The 18,412-nt window shown below is 44.4% G+C and overlaps 1 protein-coding gene across 2 annotated transcripts in view; it reads left to right on the forward strand.

Annotated features, from left to right (window-relative positions):
* Positions 1–240: 240 nt before the first annotated feature.
* The window catches only part of LOC101917080 (transportin-1), a gene marked incomplete at its 3' end in the record, with an annotated part of 62,403 nt that continues 44,231 nt past the window's right edge, over positions 241–18,412 (forward strand). The window contains 3 exon segments of one of the 2 annotated variants that reach the window (XM_055792596.1): positions 241–568; positions 733–846; positions 3,917–3,992. In XM_055792596.1, the coding sequence (XP_055648571.1) occupies positions 742–846; positions 3,917–3,992 (181 nt within the window). 2 annotated transcript variants of the gene reach the window in all.

An 18,412-nucleotide genomic window follows, 5' to 3' on the forward strand; every position in this document is an offset into this window, starting at 1 on the left:
TTCTTTCCTCCATTCTTGTGTAGTTGGTCCTATTCCCTATTTACATATGAAATTGAGAACTTTCGAAAATATACCCAGCATTAAACCATATCACGTAGAATTAAAGCAAACGGCATAGCAGGTACCGTGTTCCTAACTCCTTGGTCTCCATTTGCATCCCTGCTTCTCTTCCGTGGGCGGCAGCCTCTTAGCTCGCTGCCAGTCGCTGCGGGTGCGCGGCCACAACTGTCCCAAGGAGGCCGAGCTGGGGTCGCGCTTCGTCGGGGCTGCTGGAGCTTTGTCTCTGTTTTCGGGTGGTGCTTGGGAGGAGCTGTGGAGGAAGCACCCAGTTTTCCGCCTCCCAGGATTGAGAGGCTCGTGGTTTTGTCGCCCCCAGGCTCCTGACGGCGTGGGACTCACTAGGGAAAGGCTGACGGCGACGCCGGCGTGCCCGAGGCGGCTCTGGCGGACGGGGGCGTGCCCGGCGCTAGGACCCAGGAGGACGCGAGGCGGCTCTTAGGGCCATATTGCAAATTTGCTGTGACTCAGTTTGCTCTGTGTGCTGCGCAGCGGGTGGCGGCAGAAGCAGGTCATTGTTGTCCGTTTGTGGGGCTGGGTTCGGGGTTGGCGGGGTGCACGGGAAAGAGTGGGTCGGGTGCCGCGCAGCTAGTTTGCTCCCTTCCTCCTCCCTTCCTCTCCCCTCCCCCCCGAGGCCTGCTGCGCTGCTAACCGCGGCCGTTTGGTGTTTTTCAGCAAGCCAAGATGGAGTATGAGTGGAATCCAGACGAACAGGGGCTTCAGCAGATACTGCAGCTGCTCAAGGAGTCCCAGTCCCCGGACACCACCACGCAGCGAGCCGTGCAACAAGTATCCTTGGTCGAGGCCTACGCCGCGCGGGCGGGTGGGGCAGGCAGAGCGGAGCTGTGGCGGCCTGGAATAGTGCTGAGGAGGCCGGGGGCGCCTGGTGGGGGCAGCGCGGCCACGGCAGCCGGACCTGCCCGGGGAGCCGCCACAGCGAGTGCTGTGGGCCGAGCGTCCGCAGTAGCGGGTGGCCGTGGCGCGGCGTTTGAACTGCCGAGGTGGCCTGTGGGCCGCGGGGCCGCCTTGCCCCGCCGGGTGCCCGGGCACCTGTTGCAAGCCCGGAGTCAACGTTCGGGGTTTTTTTTATTTTTAAAGCCCTAGCTCTGGCGTGGCTGTTTCGGTATCTGCTGCTTTCCCAGGTTTACCTCACGCTGGGCCGCTGCCAGCTCCTAGTCTTCAGCTGCGGCGGATCCCGCCGAGACGGCTGGGGGGCCGCTTGTCCACCGAGTTGAGTTGGCGATGCGGCGTGGGGTACCGATCGCCACTGCGGCAAAGTGGGAGCTTTCTAATCTAATCTGGCGCTGGGATTCAAGGCGAAAGCCGTAGCTGGTGGGAGGAGTGTCCCTGGTGGAGCCGCTGCCTGCATGCTCTCCTTGGCCTGCTGGCTCTGACACTGCATTTTGCTACGTTGTGAGGATGTTTCTGCTTGCCTAGAATCCTGAGCCTGAAACGCATACTGCTCATTCCACTCTATGTTTCACGAGAAGGGGGAAATCTACCGTATGTGGCTTCTTGTGCAGCTTTGCAGTGCATTTTATGTTAGCGTTGTGGATTGTTGGTTTGTTGTTTGGGTGTCATAGCGTGCGTGTTGTTTGTCGTTCTCGCCCCCCCCCGGAAAATTTTATGTTAAGACTAATAGAAATATAAGGCTTGACAAATAAAGCTCTCATCTACCATCTCCTACTCCTTGAGGTAACTATATAAGTGCTTTTAAAATATCTAGAAGTTCTGAAAGGATATTCTCCTATGAAGGATTTGAGTTTAGTGTCTTGATCCCTTTTTATTTAAGACATTTGCTTGAAGGTCTTAACAGAAAACAACAGAATTAATTTATGTAGGTAAGAATATACATATATTCTTTTAGAAGTTTAGCTTGAAGCCAAACTTGCTTGATTTCTAGGCTTTCCTAACAGATGTGGTCAAACTTTTGAAAACTTCTGTTCTTATCTGAAAGGTGAAGGTAGTTTTCATCTTGTTCTTGCAGCTATGTTTCAGATTCTTAAGATGCTATTGCTTCCTTTGAAAAATACTATACAGAAGTGGCTAAGTGTTCTGATAATGTCCCAAACTTAAACAGATGCTCTTCTTTAGTACTTCAAATACAAAAGTGCTTATAGCATCAGTGTTTATAGTGTAGCTTTCATGTAAAATTACGTTTTAAAGCTCTGCTTCAAATAATGGCATCTAGTTTATTTTTTGAAAAATAGTTTGTGTAGAATGGGCAATATAGGTGATGCTGTCTGTCTTGAAGATGAGTAGAAATTTACTGAACAAAAGTGCTGTTAACTGATGTTTGAAATTCTTCAATGGCATTGGTAAATCCCTGCTGTGCTGAAATACCTGTGCTTTCAAGGAGGTTCTTATATGTTGGCTTGTAAAGGTTAGATAAATGGCACATTTTTATCGTATTATCAGTTTGGGAAAATATTCTAATACAACTTGACAGGCCATGTCCTATAAATTAAAAATAAATAAATAAATGTGTCCTTTGAGACTGTTTCCACAAAAATTTGTGATGGCTGTTGTATTGTGGATCACCACTTAGTAGCATGTCTGTGTAGGATGGTGATTAATGGTTTTAAATTTAAAGTACTTCCAGTCCTTAATTTTTTAAAATAAGATTATCAGTGTGTTGGCTGTCTCATCTTATTTATGACATAGTTTTGGCATATTTAGGTGTTTATGCTCCTCACTTTATTACATTTGAGTTCTAAAGTTATGAATTGGTAGGGCTTTCAAACATTTTTCAAATGAAGATATAGATGTTTCTTGGAATAAAAAAGAAAAAGTTAAGGTGGGTGAAGAAATTGATAAGAAAATATGGCCTATAAGCTATTCTTTGATTCCTAGACTGATTAGGTGTTTTTCTAATTAACTTTCTATTTAATACTGCTCTTTCAGTTCTTTCTGCTTGCTTCTGCTGCTGCTTATTTGAGCCATTGGAATTCAGTTGTTAATGTTCAACTTGACTGCTTTGGTGATTATGTTTCTGAAGCTTGGAGAAAAAGAAAAACATTTTGAAATGTGCTACCATACTTCTTGGCTGTTCCTGAAAGAGCTCTTTGGCATGACACCTTTGACAACAATCTTTGGATGTGTTTTTCTTCAGTTCTAGGGGCCATGTAGAATGTTCTGTATTATTTTTCACTTGCTGTGACCATCCTTCTGTTCACGTTTCATCTTCTGTGTTTCACAGCAAAGGAGCTTGTAGATGTGGTAAGTACACTTTACTCTCTTATTAAGTGGAAAGAGAGTAGGTTTCTCTAGCAAAGTTACTACTTGATGCAAGCAGCCTAAATATCTAAAAATGAAGTTTCTTAAGCTTGTGATTGAGACACTGGCTGTTGGTCATTGGAAGGGCCATTAATGTCCTAACGGAGATACATTTTGCAGAAGTTTAACGATTTTGACTATTTAGAGATTTAGCTATACAGGAAGTAAAGTAAATGCCTATGAAGCAAACAATCTTACTATTTCTAAAAATTTTGTTAAATGTCTTGATTGCTTGCCATACTGATATATAGTAGATTTAGTAACTTAAAGATGACGCTACATGCTTATGACTTAAAATATTGTTGAGCATATTACTAATTAATACCAGGGTGTGAGAAAATATTTTTAAGGATCTATTAATTTCTGTGTCTGTCCCTGGATTCTTTTTTCAGTTTTCAACATAACTAAAAGCTACTGCTTCAGTATGAAAACTACAGTAACTGTTTTCAGATTGTTCATACTCTGTATGTTGTGAGCTTATAGTCACAGCTGTTTGATGCAGTAGTACATAACTCATAGTATCCAGAAAGCCATAAATGTTGTGTGTGAAGATTCAAATTTCCTTAACAGTTTCTCTCTTCAGAAACTAGAACAACTTAATCAATATCCAGATTTTAACAACTACCTGATTTTTGTTCTTACAAAGTTGAAGTCTGAAGGTAAGTTCTTAAGATAATGATTGGTTTATTCTGTGTTTTGGGTTTTTTTAAAATTTATTTAGCTTGAAAGAAATAAGAAGCTGATTTCTATAGTAATTTTGATGGTTGGTTGATCTCCATATTCATGTAGAACTCTCTTCCTCTCAGGAGTCTTTATGAAAAAAGATCTGATACATGTTGGTGCTTGTAGTTTCAGTCTTGGAATAGATTCCATTCTAAATGTTCTATGAAATCTTACCAGAAATGTGGGAGCATCGTTCTTCTATCAGACTATAGTGAAATTGTGGAAAAATATTGCAATTCATGGTGATGTATCATGACTATACATATTATAAAATGTGCTGCAAAATCCAGTTGTGATCATGATCTCCCGAGTAATTAACCCGTTAAATATTTTTAATATCACATACTAGAGTTCTCCAAAGATCATGTCTGTCAGAATCTTAATTCTGAAGTCTTAATTCTAATAAAATGTAGTTACTTACTGTTGGCTTATTTTTATAGACTTTGATACAAACTGTTTATGGCATACTATGTAGCCTCTTCCAGTTGGTAAATTCCTTAGTAATGATCAGGGTGTATGAAAGACTTTCTTTCTGGTGTACTATAGCTACTGATTTGTGAGGTCTTTGCCAGTGAAAGAGACTTATTTCAAGATCTGTTTTGGCACATCTTCTGTCTTCTTTATGTTTGTTTGTACTTAACATGTTTGGTTTTGGGGTGTGTGTGTGTTTTTTTCCTTAGTGTCCTGCTACCAGTGCTGTTTCTGCCTTCTAGTGCTTCACCTCTGAGTTTTTCAATGCTTGCTTTTTTCACTTTGAATTATGTTTTATTTACATGTTCTTGCTGATGCTTTGAATGTTACAGGGCCACATTTATATTACATTTGAACTAGTGTTTTGGTTGTGCTGTTGGCTTACTTCAGGAGGAAGGAAAGAGAGAGGAGGAGGAAAGTATATTTTCATATTTGAAGGCTGGAGTATATCCAAATGTTTTTGTGTGTTCTATGTAGGAAATCTGATAATCTTTAAGGCCTTGGGGGAATACTTCAAGTTTGAGAGAGAGCGCTTTCAAGACCTGGATTGACCAGGATATTAAATTTTTGAGCAAGGTGTTAGTGCAGATATAAAGTATTCCATACTAGTTAATGAGTATGCTATCATACTTTAATTGTTCATGTGCTTTATACCATTAACAGAAAAATGGAGTAAGTCTGGTAGTGGGATTTGGAGTTTGTACAAAGCATATGGTGGGAGGGTTGCTCCATTTCTCCCCCCCCCCATTTTCTAACAGTGCCTTGCTTGCCAATTTCCCTTTCTTCATTCTGTTTACCACTTGAGCTTGAGGTTCTAGATAGTGATGTGTTAGAAACTCTTTCCAACAGATCTTCTGAGATTATCTGATAGTCTTTTTTTTTTTTTCTTCCCTCCCTTAATGTTTACACACATCAGTCTGGAATGGAATGAAGGGTAGGAGATGCTAACCGTTGCAAAATGGTTGTTTTAAAGTATTAAATCTGGGGGGGGGGGGGATTGGGATCTGGCAGGTTGAGGGGAGCAAGCAAGCTGGGAAAAAGTAGCAAATTAATCTCTAAGAAGAGGTGTTTGGGATCAGACTGCGCTGTTATCTCTTGCAGGTACATTAGGTAGGTCTTCTGCGAGACTGCTGAGAAGCAGCTGTTGCTTCAGAGAAGCTCTTGTCTTGCATCAGTGACATTTTTAGTCATACTCTTTTGTTCAAGGCAACTGTTTTTAACTTTTGTATTTCTAGTTCAGGAAACTTGCAGACTATTGGAGCTGCCATAATTGAGTCCAGTGTTGGTGCTTCTCATAGTACTTCTCAAGTTCCAACTATCCTGTTACCTTTCTTGAGTAGGACTAATGAGGCATGACAGAAGACTGTTTATTGGATTTGCTTTGAATCCAATCAACAGTCCTCTGTTGTCCCTTATTAGTCCTGCCTAAGCAAGGTAAAGAGACTTTTAGAACTGCTATTCAGTAGTTACAATATTCTTGCATCTTCTTTTTGGACCAGTAGGGGAAAATGTGATGAACTTATCAGGTAGATAACTGTCTTCAGTACAACTGGGAAAATGTTGTTTTCTCTCTCCTCCTGAAGAGGGTTCTATTTTAGCACTCTATCCTACAGCCTTGCCAAGCTTGTTGACTAGGGGAAAGAGCTAGTGTGCTTTACAATGCAGACCAAAGTAGAGATATTTGTACTGTTGGAAGTTCACACTTCTGTTACGGCAATACTGTCCTAGCAGAAGGAGCCATGGAAATAAGCTTCCAACATCAATGACAACTTGTTCAATAGAACTTAAGGTGGTTTGATAGCTAGTGCATGAGAGCACTTGATTTGATAGCAGCTATGACTAAACCTTGATTCAGTTGTTGAAACAGCTGCTGAGAAAACTGTGCTTAAAGAACCATTTAGGTGACAGCTCCTGAATGTGGGAATCACAGAATGGTCAGGGTTGAAAGGAACCTCTGGAGATCATCTAGTCCAACCCTCTGCTAAAGCAGGTTCACCTAGAGCAGGTTGCACAAAATTGCGTCCAGTTGGGTTGTGAATGTCTCCAGAGAAGGAGACCCCACAGCCCCTCTGGGCAGCCTGTTCCAGTCCTCTTGTCATCCTCAAGGTAAAGAAGTTTTTCCTCGTATTCGGATGGAACTTCCTGTCTTGCAGTTTGTGCCCATTGCCCCTTATCCAGTCACTGGGCACCACTGAAAAGAGCCTGGCCCCATCCTCTTGACACTCACTCTTAAGATATTTGTCGACATTGTTAAGATCCCCCTCTCAGTCTTCTCTTCTCCAGACTAGACAGCCCCAGCTGTCTCAGCCTTTCCTCATAAGGGAGATGTTCCAGCCCCCTCATCATCTCTGTAGCCCTCTGCTGGACCCTCTCCAGCAGTTCCCTGTCTCTCTTGAACTGAGGAGCCCAGAACTGGACACAGCATTCCAGATGAAGCTTCACTAGGGCAAAGTAGAGGGGGAGAATCACCTCCCTCGACCTGCTGGCCACACTCCTCCTAATGGACCCCAGGATCCCATTGGCCTTCTTGCCCACATGGGCACACTGCTGGCTCATGGGCAATTTGCTGTCCACCAGACCTCCCAGGTCCTTCTCCGCAGAGCTGTCTCCCAGCAGGTCAGCCCCCAGCCTGTACTGGTGCAGGGGGTTTTTCCTCCCCAGGTGCAGGACCTTACACTTGGCTTTGTTGAACTTCATTAGGTTAATCTCTGCCCAACTCTCCAGCCTGTCCAGGTCTCGCTGAATGGCAGCACAGCCTCCTGGTGTATCAGCCACTCCTCCCAGTTTTCTATCAGCAGACTTGCTGAGGGTATGTTCTATCCCTTCATCCAGGTCAGTGATGAATAAGTTGAACAAAATTCTGTAATGGTTCATTAAAATGTGTGTTGAATACTATTATTTTACTGCAATGGATTTTTTACTAGGTTGCCTGCAGATACATAGGGCTCAGGCCAAAGACAAACAACTTTGCAAACAAACTTTTATTTGCAAGCGAAGTTACTTCATTGCAAAGCTGGCTGTTTCACTGAGGCCTGCCTCTAAGATATGCGTAGGTTAGGGATTTGCTTTGTTTTAGCACCAGAGGTATTACTTTCAGTTGAAAAAAAAGTAACTTTTTTTCCCCCTCCAGTGTTAGCTTTGTTAGGCTCCTGTGTCTGCATGCTTATGACTTGCTGGATTTAGGTCTGTTGTGGTACGCCTATGCATGTATGTGGTGTTTTTCCTGATTTTTAACTTCTGTGGGCCTTGTTAAGCTTGGACCTTCCTGGAAACAGGTGTTGCTCTGCTAGGATTTCATCAGTGGATATATGGCCTGGCTGGCTTGCAGCTATGGTATATATGCATGCCTTAGATTTAGGCACTTCCTTTCTTTTTCTTTAAACTACTGTGCATTTCTAAAGACAAACCCTGATGTTACAGATATCACAGAATATGAAAAATATTGAGGAAAGAGCATGCAGTCCTGTGTGGATAACTGGCTAGCTGAAAAGGGTCACATAGACATAGTCCAGCTGGCTGGACAAAAATGCACATCGCTCTCAGCTTATCTGAAGTAAAGCAAAATACACTATCCTCGGCTGTTCTTGTTACACAATAACAGGAAGATCACGGTGGGAAAAGAATGTTACAGGTGGGAACAGATAACTACAGAAGAGAAACTAGGGGCGGGCTTGGTATTTAGGCAACTAACCAATAATGAGCTTAACTTTTGTAATATGTATGAGCTAATTATAACAAGGCATAAAAGGTGACTGTAAGGTACAATAAAGGAAGTCTGCTGATCACTCATATTGAGTGACTGTGTCTTCCCTCCGTCGCAACAGTCCTGGAAGTCAGACAGTAGACATGCTGATGGAATAAAATACGATCCCAAGCCATTAAAGATTGAGATATAGGTCTCTAGAAGGTACTTCCCAGGAGGCATGGTGCTCAGAGGTCTTTCTTAGCTGAGATGGAGTCCAGATTAACTGAAAAATACCTGAATGAAAGAAGTTTGGGTTTACTAATTTGTTTGTAAATTGAAAGTATCATTTAGATGCTCTGTTAGTGTAGCTTTTCCTTCTTGGTTTGGCAGGCATAAAACCTGGCAGATAATGTAGTGGCACTGCCCTGCCTTAGTTTTTTTGGGGTTTTATTTTGGGGTTTTGTTTCTTTGTTTTTAATGTCCCCTGAGCTGAGCTCAGAATCCTATAGGCCTCTTCTGTTAATGAGTTGTTTTCTGGAGTGTGTGCATATTGGTGCTGCTGCTTCTTAGATCACTTTATATATGTGGTGGCTTGACTTTGGCTGGCTGCCAGATGCCCACCAAGCTGTGCTCTCACTCCCCCTCAACTGGACAGGGAAGAGGAAATATGACAAAAGGCTCATGGGTTGAGATAAGGATAGGGAGATGCCTCAGCAATTACTGTCATGGGCAAAACAGATTCAACTCGGGGAACACTAATTTAATTTATTGCCAATTAACACGGAGGAGGATAATGACAAATAAGACCAGATCTAAAAATACCTTCCCCCTACCCTTCCCTTCATCCTGGGCTCAACTTCCCTCCCAGCTTCTCTACTTCTTCACCCCAAGCAGTGCAGGGCGATGGGGAATGGGGGTTGTTCATCACACCTTGTCTCTGCTGCTTCTTCCTTCTCAGGGGGAGGGCTACTCACACACTGCCCCTGCTCCAGCATGGGGCCCCTCCCACAGGAGACAGTCTTCCATGAACTGCTCCAACGTGAGTCCTTCCCACATGTTGCAGTTCTTCACAAACTGCTCCAGCATGGACCCTTTTCAGGGGGTGCAGTCCTTCACGAACAGACTGCTCCAGTGTGGGTCCCAATGGGGTCGCAAGTCCTGCCGACTGAAGAGGGTTCCCCCGTGGAGAGTCGGCCAAGTCACAACGATCACACCAATATGGCTACAGGCTGTGCCCCTTTATTAAACAAACAGATCATATTTATAACTTAAACCGACCGCTCACCCGACTTTACACAAAGGTGATTGGATAGAAGTCTCTGGCCACGTGGGCGTCCGTGTTGCTGATTGGTGAGCATGCTGCAGGCGCCTGATCAGAGTGTGCTGATGAGAGCATGTTGATTTCGTGGTTCCCAGGACTTGCTCTGCACCTGGCTTCTTGTTTGGGCATAGCTTGTTTTCTTTCTCCCACTGCTTGTTCCCAGGACAATTTAAAGCTGCTCTGCAGCTTCAACTAACAGGCCTGGGTTGTCCAACCCGGACAATGGTAACATATGTCCTTGGTCCTTAAAAAATCCCTCTACATATCCCCCTTTTTCTTCTTGGACAACCCATGTGTGTTTCACAATAGATGTTAAACCTTTCTTCAAACAAGAAAATAAACAGCTAAAAACTAAAAACATTACAGCAATGATTATAACTAAGCATATTCCTTCCATCAATAACATCTTTAACCAACCTGTTATCCCCAATCCTCTCAACCATTCATCAAAGGGATTATCATCAGCAAGAATATGCTTCATGTTTCCCTGCAGTTGTGACAACTTCTTGTGCATCGATATGGAATGATTGGAAATGCTCATACAACACATCCCTTCAAAATCCTCGCAACCGTGTCCATGTGCTAATAACAAAAAAAATATTGCAGCTCTATTTTGTAATGCAGCATGCCTAACACTATCTACATCAAGCAATAACGAACTTAAAATCTGTGATGTAGGATTAAATTGTTTCTCTCCCCAGCCCGCTAACCTTCGTATATTCTTAGTATTTAATGCTGCCGTTGCCCCCAGCATAAATATGGAAGCCAGGACATTTGCTGTTACTCTAATGTAGATCGACTCGGTCATTACATGTTTCATCAAAGGTGCGCAGTGCCCTCCGTGATCTGTGAGATTGTTGAGCCATTTTCAATAAGTCTTTCATATGTGGAGCAAACAAAGTCAAACGCCCTAAATAACATGGTCCACCAACAGGATACAAAGGAATCCCTGGCCACGCTCTGTCCCCACATATCAGAAAGATTCCCGGTGGTAACTGATAACCCCCTGATACATCTATATGGAAACCCCCGGTTTTCAGTTCACCCCAAATAGGTGAACCGGTTAGGTTTTGAAACCCTGTATAAAACTCCCGTTCACCTTGACGTGTTAGCCAGAACTGTCACGGGTCACCAAACCAAATTACTCCAGTGCCATTCACGGGTTGACGTGGTGATGACATGTGGGTACAGTCCGCCATACCAGTTGCAGTAACATTAACATATTCAACAGGTACAACGCTAGCCAATAGGTCTAACTCAGGGGTCCGAAAACTACAGCCCGCGGGATGGATACGGCCCCCCAGGGTCCGCAATCTGGCCCCCAGTATTTACAGAACCCCCCTGCTCCCCCCCCCCCCCCCCCCCTCACAGGGGTTGGGGGGGATAACCAAGCAACCGCAGATGACTGCCTGCCACTTCATCCGCGCGCCGGCCCCCTGTTTAAAAAGTTTGAGGACCCCTGGTCTAACTCCTGCAAAGGTAAATGATGTGGCTGATTTAAATTCTCAATAACTGTCTTCTGCCACGCTGCATTATGCATAGAAGGCCAAACATTGCCCATTGGGACTCATACATGTACCATTCTGATTGGAAGTCAGACCCACTGTTTTAACATTCCAAAAAACATCAACATTTGTTTCATTCTCTTGCAGGGGAATACCAATTAAACAAGTTCTAAAGGGGTTGTCTGCCTGTTGCAGACTTAAACAAAAGTCTGTTACCCCCGTGATATTTGCCCATGTCACCCATATGTTTGTCCTAGGCAAGATGTCAAAAATACTGTGGCCAATGGGTAGAAAATTCAAGACCATAAACCAAGTCCACCACTCAAACATGTTTACTCCTACAATTTCCACAATTTTTTATTATTTTTTTTTTTACATTCCACACCACAAATCTCTGGTGCTATCACAGATTCTGATGATGTACACTGTCTCCAATCAGCATGGTATTACACTAGTCGTATGCTTTCTCTTGCTTCATGCCCGGTTACTAATCAAACACATACACTCTTTACACCATTTACATTTAAGCTTTGGCTTACAGAACCGTTTTACCCCACATAGCATACATTGGCATAATACCTGTGGGTTACATCCCTTAAAACATAGACAGTTTATTCTGTCTGCTCGCTCTGAGTCTTCTCTTCCGTCTTCTGATCTTGACATACAGGTCACACAAACTTGCTAGGGACCCTTATAGGTCCTTTATCTGTGGAGATACAAAAATAACCTCTACTGATAAATAACACCGGATTAGGTCCTTCCCATACGCCTGAAGCCATATTTTTATACAAAACATTCAAACCAGGAACTGTAGTTGTTTGGTTCCCTTGCGCTGTTTGGTGATGTATAACAACAGGTGGTCCCTCTCTATCCTCCGTAAGGGAGAGTTTAAGGTAAGCAACACCTTAGTCAACCGTTTAGTTACATCTATGTCCTGCCATACTTTCTGTCTCTGAAGATAATCCTTCAGGGTACGGTTTGCCCTTTCAACAACTGCTTGCCCCGTTGGGGAGTGAGGAATTCGCTTAACATGTTTAATTCCCCAAGTTGTCATAAACCTAGCGTCTCGTTGATTACTATACGCTGGACCATTGTCTGTCTTTATTTCTACAGGTACTCCCATGACAGCAAAACAAGATATTAAGCATCTCTCCACATGTAATGCCTTTTCACTGGTTTGTGCAGTGGCCCATATAAAATGAGAATAGGTGTCAATTGTGACATGCACATACTTAAGCTTCCCAAAGTCAGGTACATGTGTTACATCCATTTGCCAAACCTGAAGTGCCTTCAGACCTTTTGGGTTAGTGCCCACCCCTAAACCAGGTCCATGATGACTACATTGAGGACAGGAGCGGACAATACCCTTTGCATCTGCTATGGGTATTTGATACTGTTGATGTAAAGACTTTGCATTCTGATGAAACGTCTCATGGCTGTTACGAGCTTCTTCAAACTTATTTGTTGGAGGAGTTATTGCCAGACAGCTGACTGCTTCACCAGCTCTAGCATTACCTTCGCCAAAACCAATGGTCCACTGATGACTTCTAATATGCATAATACAAAATTCATGTTTTCTCTATCGAAGAGTACTATGCAGTCGTATAAGCATTTCACCAAGATGTTGGTTCTTTGTCTCTCTCAACAAGGCATCTTCAATGCGCTGTACTACACCAACTACGTACAATGAGTCTGATACTATGTTTACAGGTGTATTGTTCCAGCTTCCCAATGCCCAACACACTGCTTTCAGTTCTAAGGTTTGAAGGTTGTCCCGTGGTTCACCGGTGATCACGTGTTTCTGCCACTGATTATCGGATTGCCAAACACACGCAGCCTTCTTTATCTTTTGCCCTGCATCTGTAAACACCGTTGGCCCGTCAACTGGTCTTTTTGAGTATAACGGTCTCGCAATCCACTGGTAATGTTCTAACATCTTCCAGAGAGGTCCTTTTGGCCGGTTGTTGTGTACAACACCTGTATAACCCATCAAGGCTTCTTGTATGGCTGTTGAATGTCTCAGGAGCCACTCATAATCGTCACCACGGACTGGAATACTGATATCTGCTGGTTCAGTCCCATCAATTTCAACAATCCTGTCTCTTCCTTTTCTCACCAAGGCTGCTACTGCTTCAGGGTGACTTAAAATACGATGTCTGGGTTGCAATGGCAAAAACAACCACTCTAAAACGATTGCTGTATTTTCCCCTTTTTTCTTTTGCCATTGCAAAATAAGGGCAAAAGGTGAAGTGGCAACATCACAAACCAAAAAAGATAACGGATGATTTGCCATTCGGCGACCACACCAGCCAGTCTGAACCTTGCAGGACACAACTTCTAGGGCAGCCCGCTGTTCTGGTGAACAAGTTCGAGGACTGTTGGCTTCGGTGCCACGCAACCAGGATTGGAATGGTTGCAAATCATCATTAGTGAGGCCAACTATATTACGAACCCACCGTAGATCTCCTAAAAGCCTTTGAGCATCATGCAGATTAGCTATTTGTGTAGTAAGTGTTACCTTTTGGGGTTGGATTTGAGCATCCGAGATGAGCCAGCCTAGATATTTCCATGGGGCCAAATGTTGAACCTTCTCAGGCGCCACAACCAAACCACATGATAGAAGGTGATCAACAAGCCATTTCATTTGATCATCTGAAATCCCTTGTTCAGCGGCCAGTAAAATATTGTCCGTATAATGGTAGATCAGGACGTGAGGCCAATGTTGTCATACCGGAACAAGTGCCCAATCTACAAAAGTCTGACACATCGTAGGAGAGTTCTTCATTCCTTGTGGTAAAACAACCCATTCATACCATTTGGCTGGAGCGGCACGGTTTATTGATGGCAGAGTGAATGCAAATCTTTGCGTGTCGTCAGGATGTAAGGGAATCGTAAAGAAACAGTCTTTCAAGTCTATCACGACAATTTGCCAATTCTGAGGGATCATCGTAGGAGTTGGAAGACCAGGTTGCAACGCTCCCATCGCTAACATCTGATCATTAACCTTCCATAGATCATGTAAGAGTCGCCATTTCCCATTCTTCTTTGGTATCACAAATATAGGAGTATTCCAAGGACTTGTAGAAGGTCGAATATGACCTACTTTCAGTTGTTCCTGCACCAATTCCTCAGCAATGCACAGCCGTTCTTCTGTTATCGGCCACTGGTCTCCCCAAACTGGCTTTTCTGTTAACCATGTAATCTTCAGTATGGGTGGCTGCCGATCAGTGGCCGTGGTGCAAAATGCTGGTCAGTTGTCATAACTAGACACAATTGTGACAAAACATCCCATCCAATCAGCCCTGATAATGTGTGTGGGAGTTGCATTACGTATGGCCGAATTACAATAGCCTGTCCATCTTCAAACTGCAATGTAATCAAGTCTTTACTCTGCTTTGGGGCTTTTGCACCTCCTACTCCTACCACTTGGGTGATTGGAGATTGCAGTTCCCAATCCTGGGGCCATAGATGTTGATTAATGATGGTGACATCTGCCCCGGAGTCTAATAGAGGTTCCAGACTAATTTGCTGACTGCCTTTCTTCAATTGAATCTTCTGATATGGTCTTTGATTAAGAGCTAATGTGAAGCACACCTCATGTCCGGTAGATCCAAAACCGTCTTCTCCTATCTTAGATGTCTGGCCTTGTTGTCTGAGTTGCTCATAATATTGTCGATGCACAACAAGGCTTTCATAGGGAAGTATTTGAGCAATTTTACTTCCTTTTGGAATAGTAACAGGTGGTTGTAATGCATAGGCCATAACTTGTATGTGTCCCGTAAAATCTGCATCAATTACTCCAGGTAAAACAATTACTCCTTGCCTTCCTGTCGAAGATGATCCCAATAAAAGTCCTTCAACTGGAGAATTCACATTACACAAAGGTCCTTTTACTTCAGTTGGAATTAAAGTCACTTTATTATTCAAAGTTACATCTACTGTGGTTGCCACGTCCACCCCGAGGCTCCCCCAGGTGGCTGGGATGCGCTAGTATAAGAAACCACATTTCTCATCTGCATTGTTGGGGCCTGTACTTGTGTATTCACGCGTAGACCTGTCGTACTGTGCTGCATGTTTCCCGACCTGTTATATCTACAAACAGCAGTAGCATGTGAACCTAATTTACATTTATGACACCAAAGTCTTTGAACAGATACGCCTCATGTGTCCAGATTCACCACATCAATAACAAATATCAGATCCTGATTTACCATCATTCCCTTTTCGATGTCCACCTATATGATTTGTTAAAGCTGCTGCAATTATATGCCCTTGCTCCCTCAACGCAGCAGTAAAGGCAGCCGCTTGGTTATTTTGTTCGGCTCGAGTAGCTCTAATCAACATTTCATCTACGGGACTTCCTTGGGGTAGTGTTGCTAAGATCGCCCTTGTTCTTGGGTTAGCCCCTTCAAAAGAGAGGGTGCGTAACAAATGTTCCTGCAGATCCGAAGTCTACAAATTGTCCATAGGGCTCCGTTGTCCCCTGACGAACAGTGGTATAGGAAGCAGGTTTCTTCTTGTCTGGCACAGACAAAAGGGCTCAATGTGCTAAAGTTTGAGCAAGTTGATGCATTTGTATAGGATACTGCAATTGAACCTGCGTAGTAAAGTCCCTGCCCAGTTAACATATCTGCCCGTAGACCATAAAGCAGATCTCCTATATTTGGATCTTGATGTCTGTTTGCTTCCTCTACAGCTAGTCTCTTCCTCTCAAACATTAAATATTGAGAAGGAGCCAATAACAGGGAAGCAAGTCCAGCACAGTCAGCAGGTGAAAGAATGTCTGCTGTGAAAATAAACTGTATGATCTGTTGTGCAGCCTCTGAACACAGACCATGAGTAGTGACCGTTTGCTTTGCTTGTTGCAATATTTTCCAATCATGCGGCTCCCATTGTGCACCAAGGTTATTAATTGCTACTGGACAAGCTAACGAGCTAGTCATCTGCCAATCACCCTCCAAAAGAGCATCACGAATAACACCAGACCAATGCTGTAGAATTGGATCTTTTCTCGAGTTCAGCATCGTAGGGGCAGTTGGGCTAACTGGAGGAATTACAGGTATTGAAGTAGTAGGCAGGTTCATTTTAACTCGCTTTTCCAGTTTTCTTAATTTATCTATTACCTCCTGTAAGGATTTCTCTGTATTGTTATCACAAAGCTTCTCCCCGCCTTCCTCCTCAAATTCGTCCGATGATGTTTCAGGAAGAGGAGGATACAACATCGGACATCGCTTTTGCCCTCCTTGATTTGATCTATGAGCTGTAGCCACCCTCCGTTTTGGCCTTGCTCCACCCACAGCTCCAATTGGTGCAGCATGACTTGCTGCTCCTCCTTCCTGGGGAGGCTCAACAGGCTCTTCCGGTTTCAGCTCAGTTACAACAGACCCCCGAGGAGTAACTTCCGGTTTGTCCGCTGTCTTATATAATAACTCCTGTACTGTTGAACACGCAGAGGCTGACATACCCTTCATAGGATGAGCATGCCCAACTCCGAAAAACATAGCCAAGAGAGAAGGCTTAGGTGAATCACCCTTCTGCTCTATTGGCTTTTCTACCACATCTCCTCCCAATGCTTCTATAGCTGTTGCCGCTACTTTTTTTTCCGCCTTCATAGTTTCCAGAGTGTTAATTATAGACCGCCATGTAGCTCCTAACGCTTTAGCTTCTTTTCCTTCTTTACCTCCCTCGATCGTAGTACCCCAGAGGCGATTTCCCACTTCTCTTCATTTCGTAATACTAAACAATAACGCAGGTTCAGGAATCAATTCCTTTTTTTGTGCCCAGTGAACTAAAGCCTCCACTTCTGTTTCTTTAGTGCTCTCATCTCTCTTAAAGAGGGTACTAGTTAAGAGTTTAATTTCCGCGTCTAATTCCATTGCGGTCTTCCTGAATGCCCTCCCCTCTCACAGAGAGGGTATCAGCGGAGAGCCCGGTTGCGTTTTTTTTTCGTCACAGTCTTCATTAGTGCTCCCCCCTCTCTCAGAGAAGGTATCAGAGGAGAGCCCTGCTGCGTTTTATTCGTCGCGGTCTTCGTTAGTGCCCTCCCCTCTCTCAGAGAGAATATCAGTGGAGATCCCTGCTGCGTTTTATTCGTCGCGGTCTTACCACCGGCAGGGGTGCGATCTGCAGCTCTACACCGAACTCTGGACTCCGCTTTTTGCCTTCCAGGTTCCACCCACCTCTGACCTCCAGCTCCCTAATCGGACAACTTCCCTTCAGGTCCGATGCATGGAGACTTCCACCATTAAGCGAACCACATTTAAGCGAATAAATGGGTCCCTGTTTAGGCACCAGATGAAGAGGGTCCCCCGTGGAGAGTCGGCCAAGTCACGACAATCACACCAATATGACTATATGCCGTGCCCCTTTAATTAAACAAACTGGTCATATTTATAACTTAAACTGATCGCTCACATGACTTTACACACAGGTGATTGGATAAAAGTTTCTGGTCATGGGGGCGTCTGTGTCGCTGATTGGTGAGCATGCTGCAGGCACCTGATCAGAGTGTGCTGATGAGAGTGTGTTGATTTCCCGGTTCCCAGGACTTGCTCTGCACCTGGCTACTTGTTTGGGCATAGCTTGTTTTCTTTCTCCCACTGCTTGTTCCCAGGACAATTTAAAGCTGCTCTGCAGCTTCAACTAACAGGCCTGGGTTGTCCAACCCAGACAATGGTAACATATGTCCTTGGTCCTTTAAAAATTCGTCTACAGCCAACAAACCTGCTCCAGTGTGGGCTCCGCTCCACAGGCCGTGTCCTGCTAGGAGCCTGCTCCAGCATGGGGTCTCCACAAGGTCACAGCTTCCTTCAGGGCACTTCCCCCTGCTCTGGCCTGGGGCCCTCCACAGGCTGCAGGTGGGTATCTGCTTCACCATGGACCTCCATGGGCTGCAGAGGCACAGCCTACCTCACCATGGTCTTCACCACTGGCTGCAGGGGAATCTCTGCTCCAATACCTGGAGCACCTCCTCCCTCTCCTTCTTCCCTGACCTTGGTGTCTGCAGAGTTGTTTCTCTCGCATATTCTCTCTCCTCTCTCTTGGCGGCTGCTGTTGTGTAGCAGTTTCTATCCCTTCTTGTCATGTTATCCCAGAGGCGCTACCACCGTCGCTGGTGGGCTTGGCCTTGGCCAGTGGTAGGTCTGTTAGAGCCAATGCCAACTGGCTGCATCTGACATGGGGGCAGCTTCTGGTGTCTTCTCACAGAAGCCACCCCTGTAGCCCACCTGCTACCACCAAAGACCTTGCCACAAAAATTCACTTCAGTCAGATAATTCTGTCAATTCCCTGGGACTTCATTGTTATTATTTTTAACCTGGAATTACACCTTGCCGTATCTCACACAGCATCCTTAACTTTGTGAATGAGAAGTGG

Source organism: Falco peregrinus, chromosome W, assembly GCF_023634155.1.
Source record: "Falco peregrinus isolate bFalPer1 chromosome W, bFalPer1.pri, whole genome shotgun sequence".
NCBI lineage: Eukaryota > Metazoa > Chordata > Aves > Falconiformes > Falconidae > Falco > Falco peregrinus.